Source organism: Osmia bicornis, chromosome 14 (assembly GCF_907164935.1).
Source record: "Osmia bicornis bicornis chromosome 14, iOsmBic2.1, whole genome shotgun sequence".
In the NCBI taxonomy this organism is placed as follows: domain Eukaryota; kingdom Metazoa; phylum Arthropoda; class Insecta; order Hymenoptera; family Megachilidae; genus Osmia; species Osmia bicornis.
In genome coordinates this window covers 7,008,215-7,032,239 of record NC_060229.1, presented here as the reverse complement: position 1 = coordinate 7,032,239, position 24,025 = coordinate 7,008,215, and the positions used below count along the sequence as shown (strand labels likewise).

The following is a 24,025-nucleotide window of genomic DNA, read 5'->3' as shown; positions in this document are numbered from 1 at the left end:
GCGGTTAAATTGAGATAATTATTAGGCAAATACATTTTTAGTAACGACTTTTGCACTATATTGAAATTAACTCTTTCAATACCAAGGATGACTGTAATCTTCCTATGCGAAATACATGTACTAGAAAATTATAAACAAAATGCACTTTTGATGAGAGGCACTTTATTGCAAATAAAATTTTACAAAGGAAATTAGTTTATTCGTATTTACATATTAACTTTCGGACGGCGGACCATGAAGAGTACCCCAATTTTAATTTAATTTTGTATTTCATATTGTTTTCATTTTCGAAATATTACACTGTTGCTTTAAAAATTATACATTTAACTTTGGGTTAATATCTTTGTATATGTTTTGTAAGTTTGGGACATGATTGACCCAGGCTCTGCTGTTCAAGGGCTAAATTAGATAACTTAATAAGCAAGTTGTAATGCAAAGGTAGAAGGGTTACATCACTATGGTAACTTCAAAATGATATTATAAGTAACTGTAGGATCGATTCTTTCAAAAAGTATATAAATTACGGGAGATATTTATTAAGTGAACTTTTGTTTACAAATTCAAATTTAAAGAGATGAAAAAGAAAAAGAAATAAAATTGTTGCTCAGAGTTTGAACATCAAAACTGTATTCCGGATATAGATTTTTGTTATGCAAGCAATACAAATTGCATTTATGATCTAAGTTTGTGTTATTGACATTAAATTTATTAAAAAGGTACATATGAATTTGGTAAAATATTAATAAACTTAGAAATAGTGGAGATTTAAAGAAAATGCTTCATATTTGATCCTACAATCCAGGATAAAAATAAAACATCCTTGTGTATCTTCCTACCATATTTAATGTAAATATGAAAAATTTGTACTTCTGTTATTTAAACTCCTGTTTCGCTATTTTTTTTCATATCTTTAAATTTAAAATTGTTGGCCAAAATTTACTTAATAAATACATATACGAGTATCTTCCATATCTTTCATACTTTTCAAGAAAAACACTCTTAACGTTACTTATCATTTTAAGGCTTCTAGTGTGATAAAATCTTTTAAGGAATCTTATAACAATTGAAGGAACAAGTGCAATCAAACAATGAATGAATGAGTTGCAGCACATTAAAATTAATATTTAAACTAATCACTGACAATATTGTTTAAACAAATAAATAGAGTGACGTATTAATTTGCAGTAATTATTTGTGGAAACTATGTTGTTAAAATTTTGTAACAAATTTTTTAAATTTTTAGACATTGCGTCGTCAATGTTTGCAAAATAATTATACAATTTCTAACTATTATTTTGAAAACTGTTTTAATCTTTAATTTTGAATAAGTAAATATATTAGTTCAAGAAATTTTAATGTATCAAAATATACTGATGTAAGTTAATTCTATAAATAATTATATTTTAAACTTGATATTAAGGTATAATGAATTATATTTTCTAACTATGCCTATTTTCATTTGTATCATTTTTGTTATATTTGTAGTATTTAAAAATTTATGATTTATATTAAAATTGATAAAAGTAGTCCTTAATACTAATAATGAAAATTATGCATAGAAGTTAGACTTTATTATTTTATTACAAAATATAGGTACATTAAATATAATAGGATAACACTCCCTGTTCAGTTATATGAATAACTGATTTTGGAATAATGGAAGACATTCTGCATAACTTACACATTACACTTCTTAAAGATGTAGAATTATTTCTAAATATGTTTAGACTCTGAAGTTTTTAAGCGCAAAAATTAGGAACCAGTATTTTAATTAAATTTTACATATTCAAAGTGATGTTCGAATTAAATTTCTTTTACTGCATAGTCGGCATTGCTGTTGAGGATGCGATGTCACTGGAATCTCCAGATCTCCACAACTGGGTTATCGTTTTTACTTGTGTGTGGAAGTTAATGCCCTAAAACATTTGACACATTTAGTAAATATACTGATATAAATTTGTTTCAAATATCTTTTAAGTAGTATTTTAAAATAATTGAATGTTTCAATTATTTTAATTAAAAAATTTCACAGTACAAAACAGAATTACATAAATATTGCAAAAGTTCAAAATTGAAATTTCAATGTTCAATAATTCTTCCATAATTGAATTAAAAACGTAACTCTTAAATTTTTGATAATATGTAAGTTCAATATGTGACAAAATATCAATAATTTTAAAAAACCTAACAGTTGTAACTGAAAAATTATAAAATTCATCTTAATATTCCTTCAATTTCTTATTTTAATTCTACCATAAACTTCAAAATTTTAATGCAATGTTCTAATTATATATGTAAATTTAAGGTCTGTACAAAACATTATACTTACATGTTTTCCATAGAAGTGATTATCACCTAAGAAAGATCCCTTATTTCCTGTAAAACTGAACATTGGTAGTGGCACAGGAATAGGAATATTTACACCAACTTGACCAGCTTCAATTCTATTTACAAACGCTCTCGCTGTTGCACCATTTGTAGTGAATACAGCAGTTCCGTTTCCATAAGGATTTTTGTTAATAATATTGATAGCCTCGTCTAATGTATTAGCAAACATACAGACAAGCACTGGACCGAAAATTTCTTCAATATAACATTGCATTGAAGGCTGAAACATAATATAAAATTTTATTTAGTTTAAATGGAGTTCAATTAAATTTGAAAATAATAATAAAAAAAGCAATAATAAAAATTTAACATGCTGATTGATCCATACATGAATGACATGAATTTTTATAAGGAATCATCACCTATATCATTAGAAATTTTGTTACTTAACTAATTAAAATATTAGATAAGTAAAAGACTTTGAATACTTGGAATGATAGACAATAAGAATAATAAAATATTCTGAAAATAATCAATAAGATTTGTTAAAAATATAAGTACTTATTATGAAACTTTCAGTAGCTTCAATGTGACAATTAGATTAATATTCTAATTATAATTAGTAATTCAGATTACAAACTTTCTTAATACTTTTCTAAATAAAATATAAAACTAAATAACAGCAAATAAGTATACAGCAACAAATTCCTACATTTCTTCAATTACTAAAATATACAGGGTGTTCGACAACAGGTGGGCAAAATTTTAAGGGGTGATTCTAGGGGTCAAAATAAGACGAAAATGAAGAATAATGAAATAGCATTTGCGGCTTTATTTTCCAGTAATTAACGTTTAAACATTCGAGTAAAAAGCGCCTGAAACCTGCAATCCGCCCAGTACCGATGACTGAATGTCAGGTCAGCAGGGGTCGGTACAGTCATAACCAAGAATCGAAACCGAATGCTGTAGTACTGAGAAACAGAATAGCACGAGGTAAGTTTCTACTATTCAACGATTCTTGGTTATGACTGTACCTTCCCCTACTGACCTGACATTCAGTCGTCGGTGCTGGGCGGATTGCAGATTTCAGGCGCTTTTTACTCGAATTTTTAAACGTTAATTACTGCAAAATAAAGCCGCAAACGCTATTTCATTATTCTTGATTTTCGTCTTATTTTGATCCTTAGAATCACCCCTTAAAATTTTGCCCACCTGTTGTCGAACACCCTGTATAGATTCTAATAAATACTGAATTTATAACATTGTATATATTTAAAAAAAGCATTTGTACTCATTCAAAATATCTCTGAAGATGTATCTCAATAATATTAAATAAAATTTCTCACACTTTACAAGAGCTCAATTAATATCTTCATATGCAATATGCATAGAATGATCGATAAGTTCTTAGCAACTGTGATTTGAAATAAAAAAATAACAGTAAAACATTTTGAAAAGCTCATCAATTGAATACCTGTTTGAATTTTATTAAACATTTTCTGATAAAATTTTTATATCTTTTAATGTTACTTTTTTACCTTAAATCACAGTTGTCAAGTACTTATTGATCACTCTGTATACAAATCTACACCCGCTCAATTATATAACACTGTCCCAATTTCAACAGTATTTCAAAGGCGAGGACCCTCCAATTAAAACCACCCGTTTAAAAACGTCCGACCCCTTCTCTCTATGAACTTGAACAAGTTAGCATCAATCAACGTCACCTAGCGCGACGTGCATTCCCCCTCAGCATTGAAACAACTGTCAGCTCCGTTCAGTTAAAGCGTAATACGACTTCATTGCACAAATGTACCTCTACATTGGTCAGTAGAGTTGGTCCGACAAAATTTCCCTTCTCGAAACCCTTGACAACGACTCCTCTGCCATCGAGGGCTAACGTTGCACCCTCTTTCACCCCTGACTCGACCAAATCACATATTCTCTTTTTGGCTTGTGGTGATATAACTGGTCCAATGTCGGTTCCAGGAACATGGCCAGCATTGACCTTCAAGTTTTTCGCAGCTTTTATTAAATCTGGTATCCAGTCCTTTGATTTACCAACGAATATGGCAACCGAGAGTGCCATGCATCTTTGTCCAGCTGCTCCAAATGCGGCGCCGACAATTTGAGAAAGGGTCTTGTTTTTGTTTGCGTCTGGTAATACAACGCAGTGGTTCTTCGCTCCCAAATTACACTGCACTCGCTTTCCGTGGGCGCTGCTTTGTTTGTATATGTATTTTCCCTGGAAGAAAAGTTGGTATACTTAGTATCTTGAGAATTAGAGATGTAAGTGTATGTACAATTGGGTGCAAGGTAAGCTTTTCGATTCTAGTCTTGGGAAACCTGGGAAGCCTAGGAGACTCTGGGAGAGCCTGGGAGAGCCTAGGAGAATCTCAGAAATCCTGTGAAAGAATAGAATAACCTACAAGAGGATAGGAGAACTTAGGAGAGAATAGAAGTTGGGAGAGCCTAGGAGAGTCTGAGAGAACCTTGGAAATCCTGGGAGAGGATAGGAGAACCAAGAAGAGGATGGGAGAACTTAGGAAAAAATAAGAGAGCTTGGGAGAGCCTAGAAGAATCTTGGAAATCCTGGGAAAGAATAAAAGAACCTACAAGAGGATAGGAGAACTTAGGAAAAAATAAGAGAGCTTGGGAGAGCCTAGAAGAATCTTGGAAATCCTGGGAAAGAATAAAAGAACCTACAAGAGGATAGCAGAACTTAGGAGAGAATAGGAGAATTTGGAAGAGTCTGGGACAGCCTAGAAGAGTCTAGGAAAGTCAAAAAGGTCTAAACTAGAACCTCTTGCCCTTGCAGATGAAGGACATAGACAAATAAGTCGAGTGATGAGACATTTCTTCTTCTATAGTTCCCTTTAACTAAAGAAAGTCTAAATTACACGAGATTCTACATACACTATTAATGGGAAAAGACTACATTAAACTTCACACTTCACACTATGTCCCGTTTACACAATGTGATTGTTTTAGTGATTAGTTTAGTATTCATTTCAAAGCAAATTGATTCGTTTAGTACTGAGTGAGTGAGTAAAATTAATGATAGCTTGAATCGATACTCGTTTATACCTGTGCATTGTCTTTGTCTAAGATATTAGGCATCAACTTTATCAGTGTAATAATGAAAACAGAAATATATTTCAAAGGCTATAACTATGTGAAGTTTTTAAACTATAACTAAATAATAGAAAATTGCAAATTATTTATAACTAAGGTATAAATTTGGTACTTTAATTGTGTTAATTATTACGTAACATTTGAGTTTGTTATTTTATAAGGTAAGATATCTTCTTCTATATTTTTTATTTTACATCGAAGATTCACTAAATTAACCATTGAAAAGGGGTGATTGAGTCAATCGTGGCTCATTTCTATCAAACGGTGTATTGATTAAAATTAGATACCTACTCAAATTTTGCTTAAAATAATATCTAAATGTATAGTACAAAATTTTGATAATAAGATTGAATGGTTACCAAAGAATTAATATTATTAACACTACAGTGCCTATATATAAGTTGCAAAAATGAATACTTTTAATTCTTTTACAACAGCATAATATAATATTAAATTTTTGTAAGTTTTGTTCAGTTTTCACTTTATAATTGAATAATAATTAATAAAAATATCCTAAATGGAGGATACCATATTTTACTTCCTTGTGTTTATAGAAGAATTTCCTAATATTAAAGAAGAAATGTTTATATCACAGAAGCGTAATGAACAGTGAATGAGTTAAACAATGAATGAGTAATGTGTCTAGGGTGCAACGCATAGTAATTCAGAAGTGTTAAAAATAGTGACGGAGCCTTCTTCTTCTACATACGGGGTGTCCTGGCTTAAATGTTATAATTCCGTTATTCCGTAACTATTAATAATACAAAAAATTGTTGATATGAAAATTGCATGGAAAAAGGAGGCCTATCTTTGGCCGAAGTGAAAATATTTTTACATAATTAGTTTAAGACATATGATGGTCAAGTTTTGTTTTTTAAATGGAACCATATATTTTTTTTTCAGATCATGTGATAGTGCTTCTCAAGACGAATTCATTAAGCTTTAATGTATACACTCGATTTTAATTAGTTTTCAAGATATAACGTTTACTTTCCCGATTTTTAGTAGATACATCTCGGTTTGAGTAGCAAGTCGTAAAAGCGGTTCTATTGTTGTGATAAGTGCCACAGCGGTTATTCTTTGGGTCTGCCGTTCCTAGCGTAGACCTCCTCTACTGAAAATCGGGAAATTTGTAAACGCTATATCTTGAAAACTAATTAAAATCGAGTGTATACATTAAAGCTTAATGAATTCGTCTTGAGAAGCACTATCACATGATCTGAAAAAAAATATATGGTTCCATTTAAAAAACAAAACTTGACCAACATATCTCTTAAACTAATAATACAAAAGATTTTTCACTTCGGTCAAAACATAGGCCCCCTTTTTCCATGCAATTTTTTATATCATTAATAGTTACGGAATAACGGAATTACAACACTAAAGCCGGAACACCCTGTGTATTATTTTCCCTGAGAGCGCCTATTAGTGCTTTATCAGGACCGAATTAAGGTTTCTAGAGCTCTGGATTATCAAACCTTTAAGGTTTGGCTGATAAACTTCGTTTCAAAATTGAAATTTATTATAATTGAAATTAATTAACATTTCATAGTAAGGAATAATAATATTAAAGGACGAACATCGAAAAGATATTTTACCAATTTCGAGCCGATTTATTTATATATTTAGTGTATATATTCTAAACAGGCAACAATAAACAGAAATTTATTGAATATTTTTTGATATAATAAATGGAATGATTAAAAAGGGGCCCCCTGCAAAGTGGAGCCTGAACTTGTAGCCTCTCCTTGATCCGGCACTGTGCTCTATATTTTCCAACTCTAAACTATCATAACCATAATCCAACCATCTTAAATTCAATATATCAATCTGTTCTATACAAAGTAGCAATAAAATCAAAATAGCTTTATCATTCTGCCTAATATCTTGCATACAAAATGGAACTTACGCTGTGGTAAACACAAATAAATTTCAATCAATAAAACATACCGCCTGATCGGAACCAACGAAAGAAACCGCCTTGATATCCGGATGCTCGCAGATAAAATCAACAGCGCTATGTTGACCATGGATAACGTTCAATAATCCTGGCGGAGCACCAGCCTTGGTGAATAGATCGGCGAGGATCATGGATGCTCCTGGCACACGCTCGGACGGTTTCAAAATCGTAGCGTTTCCACAGGCGACCGAGACCGGAAACGACCACAGGGGTATCATCGCTGGGAAATTGAACGGACAGATAGAGGCTGTTACGCCAAGAGGAACTTTGTAGGAAATTATGTCCATATCTGTGGCGACGTTTGGTGTGCTCTCACCCATTTGGAGGGAAGGAACTGCGGTGCATGTATCTACCACCTCTGTAACATAAATCATCATCGTTTGTAATATATTGCGTGTACGTGACTCTGATTATATATGTATACCTGCTGAAGATTGTAGGATCGTTTAGGATAAATTGTCTAACATCTAAAAAGCGTTTTAAGATATTTATGGTATTTTCTATAAAGTAATTGTGCACCATAATGTTACTGATTTTAAACTCACTACTCATGAGAAATTTATAAATTATAGTAGACTCTCGTTATATTGCCGTCGATGGAACTGTAGGAACGGAACATTTGTCAAACTTGCAAAATCTCATTTGAAAGGGAAGGGAAGAGAGAAATGTGTCATTTTTATAGGCTTTGATGGTGGAAGGGTGTCACTAGCTTGACACCCTTGACTACGGCAGATTTTGAGACGCACCGGCCGTGCCATACGATAGGAATTCAGTTACGACGTACGCCGGGAACTACCAAATTTTGGGTGGGGATGTATTTTTGTGAGAACATATTTCAATAATCGAAAAACAGAATTTCACTACATTAAAACAATATTATTTATTTCTTTGTATTCTGAACCGAGAATAATTATCGATAAAATTTTCAGGGCGCCTATAGGCGCCTTCCGTGTCAGAGAGCCAAACGCTGCGCTGCGTTGAGTGCCTTTAGGCGCGCTCAGTCTCAGGCGACCACAATGGGATAAGTGCCTGTAGGTATAGGTGTGCGAGTACTCGTAATTTACAAGCCGAGCTGAACTCGCTTCGATTGTTCGAGCCGAGTCGATCGCTTGAATTTGCCGAGCTACTCGATATCGTCGAACTGTTTGATATAAAAGCGAGCTACTCGAGTAGTTCGAATTTTTCGAGTAGCTCGCTTTTATATCAAACAGTTCGACGATTTCGAGTAGCTCGGAAAATTCAAGCGATCGACTCGGCTCGAACAATCGATCATTGTTCGGCTCGAAATTCGAGTATGTACTCGAATAAATCGAGCACACCTCTACCTGTAGGCGCTCCCAGTGTCACAAACGCAAAATTTCTAAGCGCCTATAGGCGCCCACGGTAGCCTAGGGGTTAAAATTCATGTGAATGCCAAATTGCTCTACTGTATTTTGCTTAGTTGACATTATTAAATAAAATAAAAAAGAGCTATAGAAGGCGTCAATATTTTTTATAAAAGGTGGAAGAGTGGCACTAGTATTCCTTAAAATCCATGCGAATGACAAATTGCTAACGTGGCAATATAACGAGAGTCTACTGTAAAAATTACAATTGGTAAATAATATTAGTGTAAGACATAAAGTCTATAGAAAGAAGAAACATTGATTTGCAGCATTTCAATTCAAAATTACAATTTGTTGGTAAATAGCAGGCACTAGTCCTTATGACTTTTTGGGATTCCATGCTATTGGAAGTGCTTTTTTATATCTTGTCGACGTTTTGTGAATATTGCAATTCACTTCTACAGAGCTGAGATTTAAAACAGTTCCTGAAACGTTGAAAAGATATGAAAAGCACTTCCACCATGATAGAAATCAGGAAAGTCATACCGACTAATGAATAATAAACATTTTTGGTAAATTATGTACACCGTGTACGGCGATTTTATTAGTTGTAATTAAAATAATTAAAAGTCATTTTGCCAAGTATTTATTCCAGGCGTTAAATAAGGTTCTAAATTATGTGAGACGTTTGAATTTATTCAAACGTGAAATGTAAAAATATTCATTTTATAAATTAACAAATAAGGAGAAATATTGATTTCAAATTAGTACAGTCCCTTTCTAAAGGGAAGAGAATCGTAAAATTTTTTTAAATATCATTCAATATTTTTTAATGTCATTTTTCTTTTTCATTTTTTTTTTCAGGTTCTAATATACCTGTGAAACACCGAATGTAAATATTAAACGTAAAATGAATTTGAATGATAACATACAACCCAAACTTTTTCAAAATTTATCACAATGTAAATCAAAGGTAGCTACTGCATAATGCTAATTGTAAGTCACTAATATAACAGTGCCTTTGTTTCTTCAGAAACAAAGCTTAATATAACAAATACTTTGATAAGTATACTTACGCAGTCCACGAAGAACATCTCCTTCAGCATCTGCCATTGTCTTTCCATTCTCTTGTACTAAATTTGCTGCTATTTCTTTCTGAAAAAAAAGATTTGTTATGCATATGTTGTCTTATGTTGTCGAACATATTTTGTCTTCTACATAAACTTTAATTAGTTTATTAGTTATCCATGAATTTCAAAACAAAAGGTTAAATAAAATATGTAATACATGTAAGCTTCTCACTTAGTGTAAACATTTAATACATAAGACTATTAATTTCAACAATCTTATACCAACAGCCAGTATCAACTGTTTTAGTTCAAGTATTAACTTTTAATAAATAAGAATTGTATTTTTATTTATTAAAATAAACTCCTCAAACTTTTCCACTTGGCAACCCTCTTTACCCGAGAAAATATTTTCGTGGCCCTGGGTATAGAGGTATATTAACTGGGAATACGAATTAAAACATTTGCTAATAATAAATTATAAAGAAAATTTATAAATAATAATCTTCGGTTATTACGCATCCAGGAGTTTTTCAGTTCTGTTAAAATTTCTGCGACCCCCAAATTTAGTTACGCGACCTCATATGAGGTGTGAGAGGCCCTCAAAAATTTTGTAACTGTTGCACGATCAGGAGACGTTGGCTGGTTTAAACAATTTTTTTTTCTAATTCTTCAATGGTTTGAATAGTAATCGACTAGAGCTATTATGTTTACATTGTGGCAAATTATAGGATGTTGAAAATTATCGTGAAAAAAAAAAATAATAATAAATATACTGATCGAATTGCGTAACCTCCTCCTTTTTCGAAGTCGGTTAAAAATGTAAATTTCTGCCGATTTTCACAAACTTTAAGTCGAATGCGCGACCGGAAGACAGCAGTCGATTTAATTGATTCCTTTTTCTTTTTTTTGCTGCCATCCATTCATCATCATTGTCTATGAAAATAATACATTTCTACCTCCCGTCTCCTCTTCAAATCAATGTTTGAAAGCTTCAGAAATTTGCCGCTCTTACAGTCTCGTCGAAGGCAATATAATGAGAGTCTACTGTAATTGATAGAATTGATATTGTTAAGAACGTACCGAGTGTTCACGAATGAGTGCTTGATATTTGAGCATCAGAGTTTGCCTAGTAAGAACGCTGGTATTTTTCCATTTTCCATACGCGGTCTTTGCACTTTCTACGGCACTCTGCATCTCTTCTTTCGTACATTTCGGTGTACGACAGAGCAATTCGTTTGTTGCTGGATTATGAACTTCCGTGAATTCAGTGGCCTTCGATTCTGAAACAAATTCAAATCCTTCCGTAATTAAAAGAGAAAATAAAATGCTAAGAAATGTTTATGATGCTTTCTTCATTTAATTAAATAATACGATGTTGAGAAAATGAACTTTTAAAATTTATTAAGCATGATTGTGTGATTTTCTCGATTTTGAAAAATAATATATTTTTGAACCCGCGGAAATGATAATTACTTTTTTCTATTTTACAATTTATTTCAATTTATTCAGACAAAGTTATAATAACTTCAGAACATTCAAAATCGTTTTTCCTAGAGAAGTGATTTAAGATTTCGAAATTCCAAAATTTCAGAATTTTAATTAAGACGAGGAGCGAGTGCGAGCGAAGTCTGTTTAACCATCAACTTTGGGACTTCTTGTTATCACGACAACTCAAATAATATAAAAAAACCGATCGAGCTCAAATTTTTCACAAATGTAGATATTAGATAGAACAAGAACCCTATTGATTTTGGGGTTAATTGGACAAGTATTTACTATAATAGAGAGCAGTGGCGGCTCGTAGCTAAAATTAGTGGAGGTACTGGTCCAGAAAATTTTTAGCCTTTGTTTTAAAAAACCGGCACTGCGGGAGCGACAGTGCTCTCTCTCCCGCGCAGCCTCGCGCGCAGCTTCCTATATGCACATGCGCACACAGTCAACCACCATACCGCGCCGCATAGTGGGCGAAATTCGAATAAAAATCGATTTTTAACTTTATTTTACGTCTTTAACAATACCCTAAAGTTTATGAAAAACAAGTAAAATGAGTTAAAAATTATTAAGTATAAGTTGATATTTATATTTAAGTATTGTCGTTAACGCTCATCCCTTTAATTTTATAATATTTTTGTCTGTTCAAACTTCTCGTACACAGCTAGAGTTACATGTAAAATTATTTAAAAATTTGCTTATATAGCTCTTTATACATTGTATCGATAAAAAATGTAATATTTTTTTGAAATATGTTTAATAATTATTTTCAAGTTTATTAATTAACCAGCGTATTAACCCGATTTTGAATAAAAAAAGTAAACTTCCGATGCGCAATTTAATAAGTTTGCCTTATTATGCCTGAACAAAACTAGGATAAAATCTTTTTCTTAAAGTATCCTTAAAATTATGAAACATACCTCGTTTGCTTATTTTTGGCTATTCAAAAGATATTAATAATATAATACTGTATGTATTTTCTTGCAGACAGTTAAGTGGGAATATCCAGAATCAAGAAAGGCTATTTATGTGAATCTTTTGTAAAAAAATAGCTTAAATTAAGTTCATTTCCTGTGTTAATAACATTTTAAACTAGCAATATTCAAATAATTTCATTCAGTATTCAATGAGTTATCGATTTTTGTACACATTTGCGGATTCCGCCAGGTTGCATCAGTGATTTTGAATTCCATAATTTCGAATACAAATTCAAAATCAGCTTCCCCAATAACACATATATATCAATTTTCAAAAAAATCCATTCAGTTTTGATTTTTCAGTCCGCCATATTGAATCGACCATTTTGAATTTGATCATTTTGATTAAAAATTTGAAATCGATGTTCAAAATAACCTAGAGATACCAATTTTCTAAAAATTTACTGCAGAATTCGCTGAGTTATCGAATTTTGTCTATTTCATCCGGATTTCACCCACTGTGCGCGCACTTTGAAGCTTCACCCAAAGATTTTTGTATCTTTTTCATAAACTGGTATGAGTATAAAGAAAGAATTAAAGAAAAACGGACTCATTATATTAAATGTTATCAATAATATTGTTGCGCCGGGAAGTGGAGCTCGCACTTTCCATAATTAAATAAATAAACAAGGAGCAAACTAGACTGTCTATATTTCAGTTACACAGGAGTTTTAAGAAATAGGTTCGTACAGGTTGACTTCCCGATACATTCTGATATTCAAAAGATGCGCGGTTGTCTAAGAAACCTCAAGCATCCGGTGACGTGTTTCCGTTCGAAACAAGGGATAGCTTCACGTTATGATTCGACGACAGCTTCGGACGGGGCAGTCGATGGCTCTTTCGATACATCAAGAAGCGGTCGATGCGTCGAAAGAGCGGGAACTTCTCGCCATCGCGTCGCAACAATATCAAGTGGAAATAGGGCCGCCACTGATAGAGAGTAAATTACAGTACAATCTGGATTAGTGCACTTCGCTCGGAACCGAATGCGAGCACTAATTGCGTACAGGATACGTTACACGAGCGTGTTCGTGTGGTCGCCTTTGATGTGGTCACAATCGAGAGTCGAGGAAGCTTACGGAAAAAAGTAAAGTTAAATACACACACCGTGTTCCTGTGAGACAATGCTAACGCAATTAAAATTTAAGATAAAAACTTGTCAAACTTTTCAAAATTTCAAAAATCTTTGTAATCTGTAAATTTGGGTTTATAAGATTCCAGACTTCTAACATTTCAAAGTTCAACAATTTTAAGATTCTAAGATTCCTAAATTCTAAAAGTTTAGAATCTCAAATTTCAAAATTTTTAAGAAATCTGGTCCATTCTAGGAAAAAGTCCTAGTTACGCTACTGGCTTTAGATCTTTATAGAGAGGAAGTTCCTTAGTTTTGGCTAGTAATGTGTATGTGTACATTAAAGTATGTACCGATACATATAATTTTTACGTGAAAAATAATTCAATCATTCCGTTTAACTTTGAAGCTTTCTGTTTAATCGGTGCTTATTCATTCGATTCTTAAGCGTACCTCGTTATGCAATGCTTAAAATTGAATTCGCCTCGAATATAGCACCTTTTCTATGCAATTTCAATGGACGCTTCAGCAGTACTCGTCGTTCGGGGGCTTGAATCGAAATGCCTTTAGAAGTGCACTTTAAATGTTCATAATGAAAAAATGGGTTGTAGAATGCTTCAGAAGACGAGTATCTATTCGACGAAAAGTGCGGAACTCTTTTTTATACCTCAATGAAACAATTTAAACTGACAAATATATTATATTTTAATCTATTGATCGTTGTATTCAAATTAATAATACCAGTTTGAATAATCGAATTTCATTAAGGATCGATGTTTTATATATTGAAAATAATTTATGAAATTTTTTTATAAAAAGTAAATACATAAAACATTGTTTAGATCGAGATACTGGTAAGTAGGTACATGTAGAGGAGAATGTTATCTAGAATATTGATTTTAACATTAGATTTACGAGACGCATCATTTTCACGCGTTTTGAATTTCACAAGGAAAATGACAGAATCCATTAAAATTTTTCTGCTACCACGTATGCTGACTTTTATCCAATTAACGGAATAACTAAATATACAGCTGTCACTTCGTTTATTAATAATTCATTATATACGCTGCAATTTTTATACAATTTAAATTATCTTTTCCATCCAATACGTATGTACATTAACATCGTTACGGCATCGTATGCTTATTTGCCATTACACACAATTATTTCTTGCAATTTCCGTTTTGATCTTATTTAATCATTATACAAATTTGCTGTTGTAATAACAAATAAGCGCGTGTAAATGTGTACTGGAGAGAAAACATCATTTAAATTCTATAAAAAGTGCGACATATGTAATGAATTATTAATAAATGCAACGACTATAGCACAGCTATAATAGGCACTCAAAAAGAACGAAACTGTCATTAAAAAAAAAAGGTTAGAGTTTAACCGCGGGGTTAACCGTTTCTATGTGTGAGTTTGTTATACTTCAGAATGTAAGGAGTAACAAACTTTAATTGTTAATATCTTTTAAATAATTAACCGTCTGCCGCCAAAATGGGGTATAGGCGTATTTAGCTCGACGAGCTCTACACAGTGGCAGAGTTTCATTAATAAGTGAGCGTAACACTTGGGTAGTTTTTGTAAGCAAGAGCATTATAGTCGTCGTGTATAAAATTCAAAATAGTAGAGAGTGTTAAGGGGCAGCAGGAGTGACGGCCCATGTCCAGATCGACCTTAGAGGCCTCGTGTGGAGAAACTGAGAAGCTCCGGACCGTCCTTGTTTTTCTTGTGTAAAAAGAGGACAGAGCGATAGACAAACATAAAATGACTGAAATTAAGCGGTTTCGTAGTTTTAAGATTTTGAAGTAAAGAAGCAATATTTCTTCATGATACTTCTTTAAAAATATTTTTTATACAATTATACAGTAGCGTACAGAGCGGGATTTTGCAATATCATTTTTAGAACCTTACAAAAATGTGTTTTTGTAGAAGAAACTGTTCACCGCTCATGTTACGCCTGCACGATACCCTCATGTTACCCTGCAAAGCCAGCGGTGGCCAATGTTGGCATGAATAGACCAATACTGACAAATTACATATCTACACGTTGGCGTTGGTATACATACATACGAGAACAGTGTTTCAACGTGTAGAGTTAGCATCAGATTTGTGTTAAAAAAGTGTTAATTACTTTTTCGAGTTTCAATGCTACACCGCTAGAGGTGCCAGTACCACTCCTGTTGATCCTTATACTTTCTTTGAATAATCTTTATTAGGTCAGGTTAGGTTATCACGCATTACATATACTAAAGACAGTGCTGCTAGCTTTATATTTTTAAAGGGGGGCCTGCCAAAAGCTGTTCATTATCTTTAGCACAATACATTTAAATAACATAATTTCCTTATATTTGACAAAATTTAGCTGTAAAATTTTCAGACATCCTGCATTTAATTTTGTAAACTTCATTACGCTATAAAGCGGTTGATATATGAATAAATGAATTATGAATCTTTTTGAATTTTTATATTAAAGTATGCAATTTATTAATTTTGGACGATGAATAACTACGAAATCCAACGTTCCAAAAATATTTTCTATTCAATTTTTAATACAATAAAATAATTACCTACGAATTGGCCATCAATGTACATCTTAACCGCTGATACTCTACTGGTGTAAGTCCTTGTGGCTAATCGCGCCTAAAATATCATTCAATTAATATTAAACAATTCTTGATTCAACATAAAAAAATTAAAAAAAAAAAAAAAATTAATGGAATATGTATCGATGTTACTCATTATACATTCGTGTGAAAATAAATTTTGTGATTTTTAATTTTCAATATAAATGAATCACACTACAGAGATAAACAACTGAAATCCTTTCAGTAAATTTTACTTTATAATATATTTAAATAGAGTAACCTTATTTATCATGGTATTTACAATTACAATCAGTTTTAATACAAATAATTTTGCAAAAATAAACGCTGTTGTTCGCGTGCTTCATTAACAAATTTAATTGTCACTATTTAACGTTCGATAGCCTTGTAGCAGAAACTAAAATAAATGAACAAAAATAATTCTTCTGCCATCTGATTAACTTACTTTAACACTAGAATTACCAACGTTTGGTGCACAGTTATTTAAAAGTAAAAAATAATGTAGAAAATTAAATAGATGGAGGATGAAACATAATTTAATACATACATCCATTTTTTATCTCAACAGCAGTCAACATACATTTCAATAAAAACACCTCGATAAAATTTGTAATTTAAAACAAGAAACTCGAAACCAGTCATTTTGACCGATGTGGTAGTTCTAGTGTTAAAATGTTTATGTCGTTTAAGTTTCAATATCACTCTGCTAAATTAAATACCAATCCCAATATGTGTAATAAACTTAAATAAAATAATGTTGTATTGAACTTAGGAGCGGATTAAAATTTTTGGGGCACATGACTATCAAACTTTCGAGGGCCCTATTAGTTGATAAACTTAGTTCAAAAATTAAAATTTATTACATTTAATCGTACAAAAAAAAATTATTTGTAAATAAATAATATTGAGAGAAAGGATATATATTTTAATAATTTAATTATGTAGAAAGTTCAAAAGGGGAGGATTTACCTAAGTAAGTATATCCCGTCGATACAATTCTGATAATGCATAAATTGTGATGTTTTTTGTTCCAGTATAATATACATTTAGGTAATGTGTACGTTACGTAATTCGTCGGTCTCTTTTTTTATAAAAAGCTAATTTATTCTCGGTTAATTGAAATTATATTTTTGGTTTGAAAGTGAAGTTCGTTTACTCGACTTTCCGAACGAGTACTGTCTCGAGAAAAGCTCATGAATGTACAAACGTACAGTCGCGCATCGGCACGGGTGCCGCCGCTTGCCGGTAATTCTAGTGTTTATCCAAAGGGATTATCCCTTTCTCGAGTGTAGTACCAACTCTGGCGATTTCGTCGGCAGACTGGACTACGTCTAGCCGATAGACTTCGTCTTCTCGTATCCACATTGATCTGCACAGACTCAGGAACCTACTCCTGCTGAGGTCAGAAACGGCCTCAGGTCGACACATCCGTCGAACTTAGCACGCGGGAGGCTTAAGGGACACAGAAAACCCCAGGGTTTTCAGTGCATACTGGGCTACGCCGTTGAGAGTTAACACGATTCAATTTTTATCTTCATCATAAATAATATATAATACAAAATATTTGTGTCTTTAGCTATCCTTAAGCCACTCTCCCTATCATTTACATAATTTATTTACATCTATTCCCAAAAGGAACCACAAAGAAATTATAGCACATTGCAAATGGAAAAATAATACACTGGTCTTATCATAACATACCATAATTCATAACTCATAATATAAACTTTACGCAAACAATAAGTCATGTAATTGAACGTAAATTAACCATAGATTTTCAAACAATATTTTGATACAATTAGTAAATACAATTATTACTGGTTCTATGTTTGTAATTTGCCAATAACAAAAGTTATGTAATTACATAATAGTTAGGTTGTATTTAAAAAATTACATTAATACTTTGCCTAAAACAATTTAGATAATTTACACATTTTCTAAATAATGTGTACATACACTGACATATTTTAAACTTTGCCTCTAACATATGGATCATAAGTAAGTCCACCTGCTCTGATACAATCATAAAAATTCTTGTATACCGAATCACTTATTATTGTACAGGGTGTTCGACAACAGGTGGGAGATTTTTTACGGGGTGATTCTAGAAATCAAAACTGTTTTCCAGTAATTAACGTTTAAAAATTCGAATAAAAAGCGCCTAAAACCTGCAATCTGCCTAGCATCGACGACTGAACGTCAGGTCAGCAGGGGTGGGTACAGTCATAATCAAGAATCATTGAATAGTAGAAACTTACCTCGTGCTATTCTGTTTCTCGATATTGCAGGATTCGGCTTTCCCTTCTTGGTTATGATTGTACCTACCCCTGCTGACCTGACGTTTAGTCGTCCGTGCTGGGCCGGTTGCAGGTTTCAGGCGCTATTTACTCGAATTTTGAAACGTTAATTACTGGAAAACAAAGCCGCAAACGCTATTTCGTCATTCTTGATTTTCGTCTTATTTTGATCCCTAGATTCACCCCTTAAAAAATCTCCCACCTGTTGTCGAACACCCTTGTGTAACCCGCAATATTTATCCGGCTGACCGACGTTCGGATAATCGTGGTTCTACTATATAACATTTGATTACACGAAGATTCTACGTTGATATTTTTATTATAATTCGTTAAAAACATTTCGAACGATCCAATAATTAATATCGCTAGTACCTTTTACTTGGAGTGTAGCCAGCTCTGCTTTCGAATTAATTCAATCGTTTGCTATGGCTTATCAATGGGCAACGTCAAAGATAAGGGACCTATTGTGAGCAACTATTTGCCCCTTGCACGATATATGTCGCTTTGGCACGATACAGTTGTTGGCAAACCGATTCAATTCGCGTTTCGCGTTACGTAAAGTATGCGAGCTCTATTATACCAGATTGGTAATGACATTCCCCTTTACGAGCACTATTGGCCCCAGTAATTTTGTATCGGAGTCAATTGAATTGAAGACACGTAAGTAGTCTCTCTCGGAAAACAACACGGATGTCGTGGCTCTTGAATGAAAGTAGAACGGTAAAGGAATAATTTGAGCTTCCGGTGTACATCACCACTAAAATTCAATTGAGAAATCAATAACGAAAGCTCTCATATTTCAATCAGTGAAATATTTAAATACTTTACAATCCATGTATTTGTACACTTTGATTAATACAGAGTAACTAAGCCTTTCTTAGTTCAATTATCATAATATTATTAAATATTGAAGAGAAATAATAAAAGCAGTTAGATTTAATAAATTAACACTACTGTTCTTGTTTATGTTTTCATTTTACATTTTCTGCATTAATGAAGTAAACATACAATTAAAATTCAATGAAAAATTAAGAGAACATTTTTTAAAACATAGTTCCTATATATGGAAATGTAATTTTCAATGTGGGTCGTGTAAGACCTGAAGAGAGACGATAGGATGTAATTGTTTCTACAGGGTGTTTCGTAAATCGTGGGCAAAACTTTAGGAATAGATTCCTAATGCTTAGAGAAGAAAAAAAAGTTATATCAACATACGTGTACGTCCGGAAATGATTAGTTTCTGAGTTATTAAAGTTTTTGTGCCACAATTCATGTCACATTGTCTTATTGTTAGAGGAAATGTTCAATATGTCCACCTCCTGTCTCAATACAAGCCTCAGCTCGTCGTCTCATTGAGCTCCGAACACGTTCCCAAATTTCTGGCGTGGCGCGTATCGTCTGAAAAGCTGCCACAATTCGGTTGCGGAGAGTTTCTACATCATCTATTACAGACGAATACACTAAAGACTTTACATAACCATACAGAAAGAAGTCCAATGGGTTTAAATCTGGTGAGCGTGGAGGCCAAGCAATTGGTCCACCTCTAGTTATTCATTTATCAGGAAACATTTCATCGAGATACTCGCGGACGATGCGACAAGAATTGGGTTAGATTGCAGTTTCTCGGGTAATTGATCTCGACTATTTTATCGGATAAATCAAGGTCGGAGAAGACGATAGGAAGTGACGATAGGAGGTCGATATCATGTGACGTTACAAAGTTATGACCATTTTAAGCTAAGTTAACGACTAGCTTTTCTAGCTGAGGAGAACTAAGCTAAACTAATTCAAAGGCTAGCTATTCTAGCTGATAAGTTGGGTTGGGTTAGGTTAGGTTAAGTTATTTTTTGGATTCGAAATTATCGGAAAATTTTGGAAAAATTGTGATTTTTTAAAATGGCCATAACTTTGTAACGCCATGTGATATCGACCTCTTCTCCGACCTTGATTTATCCGATAAAATAGTCGAGATCAATTACCCGGGAAACTGCAATCCAACCTTCTTCTCTAAGCATTAGGAATCTATTCCTAAAGTTTTGCCCACCATTTACAAAACACCTTGTATAAACCCTTATGAAGTTTCTAAGATACCTATTCTAATTTTGCTTAAAATATAGAAAACATAACATTAAACTCTAAATGAGCATTGCTTTACGAACACTTTTTAAAGTAATATTACAAAACATTTTATGTTTTTTATCAGTTGAATTTATGAGGATTTATTCCAAAATTTGTTACCCCTTATACATTATGTCCCAAAGTTAAATAATCAAACTGGGCCAGTATATACTATGAGCAAAAATAAGATGTTACATAACAATAAGTCTACAAACGGTTTATTCCATTAACAAAAATTGCTTTTCAAATATTATTTCCTATTTCGAATGCAAGTTTGATATTGTAGAGGAATTAAATTTAACTTTATAAATTTTATGTGTTTTCTTTTGCTTAGTGAATGTATTATTAATCTCTTTTCCATTAGCATAACTCAGTAAACGCCTGGGTGCCGTCCGCCCTTAAAAAACTGTGGATTGGCCCCCTCATCAATCTAAGATTCCAAAATTCCATCGCTCTATAATTTTTTAATTTTAAAATTTCAAAATTCTAAAATTTAGGGGTTCTCAAAATTTTGAAACTGAAAAATTTTAAGATTGTAAAATTACAAAGTCGTAAAATTCGACTATTCTAAAATTTCGAGATTTTAATATTCTAAAACTCTAAGATTCTCGCGTAAAATTTTACAAAACGCAAAATATTAAACACTTGGCACCATTAATAATATTAAGGAATCCAGCCCATCACGAAAAAGTATTTACTAGTTACGCCAATGTCTTTCTATCAGTTTTTGATGTCAATTAATTGTTGCATAATATATTATCACTTGCATAGTTTCTCACAAATAAAAATGTAGCATCAAATCTGATGATTGCATGTGTCAAATAATGGATTCTTTGTAATATATCTACTTCGATTTTCAAAAAAAAAGTAAGATTTATAATTTTTGCAATTTTAAACCTCTTTATACCTAATAAAAATTATTGCCAGAAAATTATATTTAAAAGCTTCATCTAGGATACGCCATAAAATTATTAATTTTCAAATTGCAATTTGTATTTAATACAGCAGATAAAAATAAGGCGAATAATAGTAGTGCAAAATATTAAATATTAAAATCATATATACATGACCGATCATTAAACTGTTAAATATGTATCTAATCAATAGAATCATCGTTTTTATATTCATAAATACATTTTACATATTATACATATCACTAAATAATCACCTGCTACCTTTAGATTTCATATTTTTGTTGTTTTTACAACATTTTTTCTTATTTTTTTTGCAGAAGATACTGGTAAAGTTTGATCTTTTAACTTCGGGATACCCTATACACCGCACAGTGTAGTTCATTTATCTTTCATGTAATATGCACCATAATCCTGCTATATGCTATATCACATTTAACAGAACGGTAACGCGACGATTTTTAAACGTAAATGTCTGTGGTTAGATAAGTCAACTTTTTATAATCTGCTTACATTGTTATGAAGCTTATGCATCGATTATGTAATATATTGTTATGGTTGGATGACGAATTTCCGAAGCCTATAAATTTGAATTTGCATTCATAAGTTTTAACATAAATTGCAAAACAGGTTTGTCCATATAAGGGTAAAGCGAACAATTTAATGATTCGTAACTTTTTGACGGATTGCGACCGCCACTTTTTTCAAGGTCAACATTACTCAGGATCATGATCTTGACAACATATGTCAAGGTCATAGGCAACTGGGATCTTTTTGTACATATTTACCTATATAAGATATAAGTATATGATATACATAATACTACTAAAGTATTTTTGCAATATTTTTTCTATAACAAATGCGTTTCTCTTCATTTAATACATTTCTTTTCAGTATAAAATAGAAACTTAGCTTTTGAACTTTTTTAAAGATTTAACAAACAGAACGATAGTGCGATGGAGATTTTTTTCGATTCTTGGAAAGCCAGGAATAGTAAAACGGCATAAATAACAGCGTTGGTCTATGAAGAGAGGAAGAATATATTTGCTTACGAAGGGTTCTGTTTGGCATCATTTGCATTGTACGGATTCCAATAATTTAATTAACACTAGAACTACCAAAGGGGTCAAAATGACTGCTTTCTAGTTTCGTGTTTTAAATTAAACAATTTTATCAATGTATTTTTGCTATTGTCGAGATAAAGAATAGATATACATATTAATTATGTTTCACCCCGTATTTATTTAATTTTCTGTATTATTTTCAACTTAGAAATTAGTGTGCATCAAACGTGGGTAGTTCTAGTGTTAAAGCTTTTTATAATTGCAAAGCGAAAGGCATACAATTTTAATAGTTTTTATTTTGCCTAACTATATTAACACTTGTATTATTAATTAGAGGTGTAGCTAAGAGGGACTCCCCAGTGAGCACAGAGTTACGAGCAATCAATTCCACCGACTTCTAAACGAGTATACGTTGCGACTACTAAACGAGTATACGTTACGACTACTAATTGGCCATTACTGGCTTCTAAAATTATATATAAAAGAAGGTGCGCAAAAATTAAAAATTAAAATATATGTTTGGTTGAGGCAATGATCCAAAAGATATATCAAGAATTGTACAGGAACGGTTATTATGTAACTATCCAACAATTATTCAAACACTTCTTTAATTACTAGACTTAAGTTTAATGAGGTAACTTTATTTTAATTAGTTCAATTAGCAAACACAAAAGTATGAAATATCAAATAAAATTCAATTAATAATTGCGCTAAAATCGACTTGGATAAATATTCAGTTTAATTTGACAAAAAATAATTCAAGAGACAATCAGAATAAATTATAAATAATACAGACTATTTTACTTTTAAAAAATATTAAAAGGAATTTTGTATATAACACTTTTACAGTATTTTATATTCATGATTTATTATATATTTTTAGGATTTGAGTATGAAATCAATTTCTATTATGTTGTAGCTGTAGTTAGGTTTGTAATAAAAAAAAGAAAAAATTAATTATATTCTCTGATTTTCGATGTAAATTATAAGTTGGTAATTCAATTTTATTCTGTTAAGCTAAACTAAAATTTGCATAGACAAGCACTGTACGATTTTCACTGACGTGACTGTGTCTATATCCATCATTTTATCATTACATCATTGATGATATAATTTATAAATGATCATTTTGAAGAAGAAACATACATCGATTTTTCGCGGCTAATTAAAAACTCAACTGCACATCAAACCATCATTATGACGATGAAACATGTTCAGCTCTTATAAATTCCACACAATTTTAACTGATATTCGATTCCAAAAACACAGTGGTACAAAGAGTATTGTAAATCTCTGACGTACCTCGAACTTGGAAATTCTCACGAGGAGCGCCATGCTTTCAGAACACGTTCACAGCTGTCTGTAATGGAACTGGCCTTATTCGCCGAAAAAAAATGGCCTTGCGTAGTGTCGAATGCGTGTCAATGTTTTCATCGAAGTTAATTATCTCTGTTTACAACGTTTGCCAAAGCTGATGTTTGTTGAAATGTTCTCTGAGAATTTCCGATGATAGCCGACGAATGCACGACAACAGTCGAACGGAACACGAGGACAATTTTATCGATTCATTGTTTTTTTCCCGGGATAAGTAAATTGATAATGTGATAACCATTGAACTTAACTCTTGATACTTATGTAAAATAAAGCGATAGTAACATAATTCAG

The 24,025-nt window shown here is 32.2% G+C and overlaps 1 protein-coding gene across 2 annotated transcripts; it reads right to left on the bottom strand.

Moving 5' to 3' along the window:
- Positions 1-1,556: 1,556 nt before the first annotated feature.
- On the bottom strand, positions 1,557-23,766 carry LOC114879376 (probable methylmalonate-semialdehyde dehydrogenase [acylating], mitochondrial). Of its 2 annotated transcripts, XM_029194248.2 has the most exons (8): positions 23,663-23,766; positions 15,935-16,007; positions 10,899-11,098; positions 9,825-9,903; positions 7,414-7,781; positions 4,145-4,573; positions 2,330-2,608; positions 1,557-1,916 (listed from the first exon to the last, which is right to left on the bottom strand). In XM_029194248.2, the coding sequence occupies exons 1-8, from the start codon at positions 23,693-23,695 to the stop codon at positions 1,815-1,817; spliced, it is 1,563 nt and encodes a 520-aa protein (XP_029050081.2). In that variant the 5' UTR covers positions 23,696-23,766; the 3' UTR covers positions 1,557-1,814. The 2 variants fall into 2 exon arrangements, with proteins under 2 accessions (XP_029050081.2, XP_029050083.1); XM_029194250.1 differs by lacking the exon at positions 15,935-16,007 and having other exon boundaries at positions 23,663-23,751.
- Positions 23,767-24,025: the final 259 nt, after the last annotated feature.

Coding starts and splice junctions, on each gene's coding strand:
- LOC114879376 (XM_029194248.2), bottom strand. CDS start 23,695: ATGGCGCTCCTCGTGAGAATTTCCAAGTTCGAG. Junction 16,008..23,662: donor TGAGAATTTCCAAGTTCGAG/GTACGTCAGAGA, acceptor ATGATATTTTAG/GCGCGATTAGCCACAAGGAC. Junction 4,574..7,413: donor TCGTTGGTTCCGATCAGGCG/GTATGTTTTATT, acceptor CTTTTCTTCCAG/GGAAAATACATATACAAACA.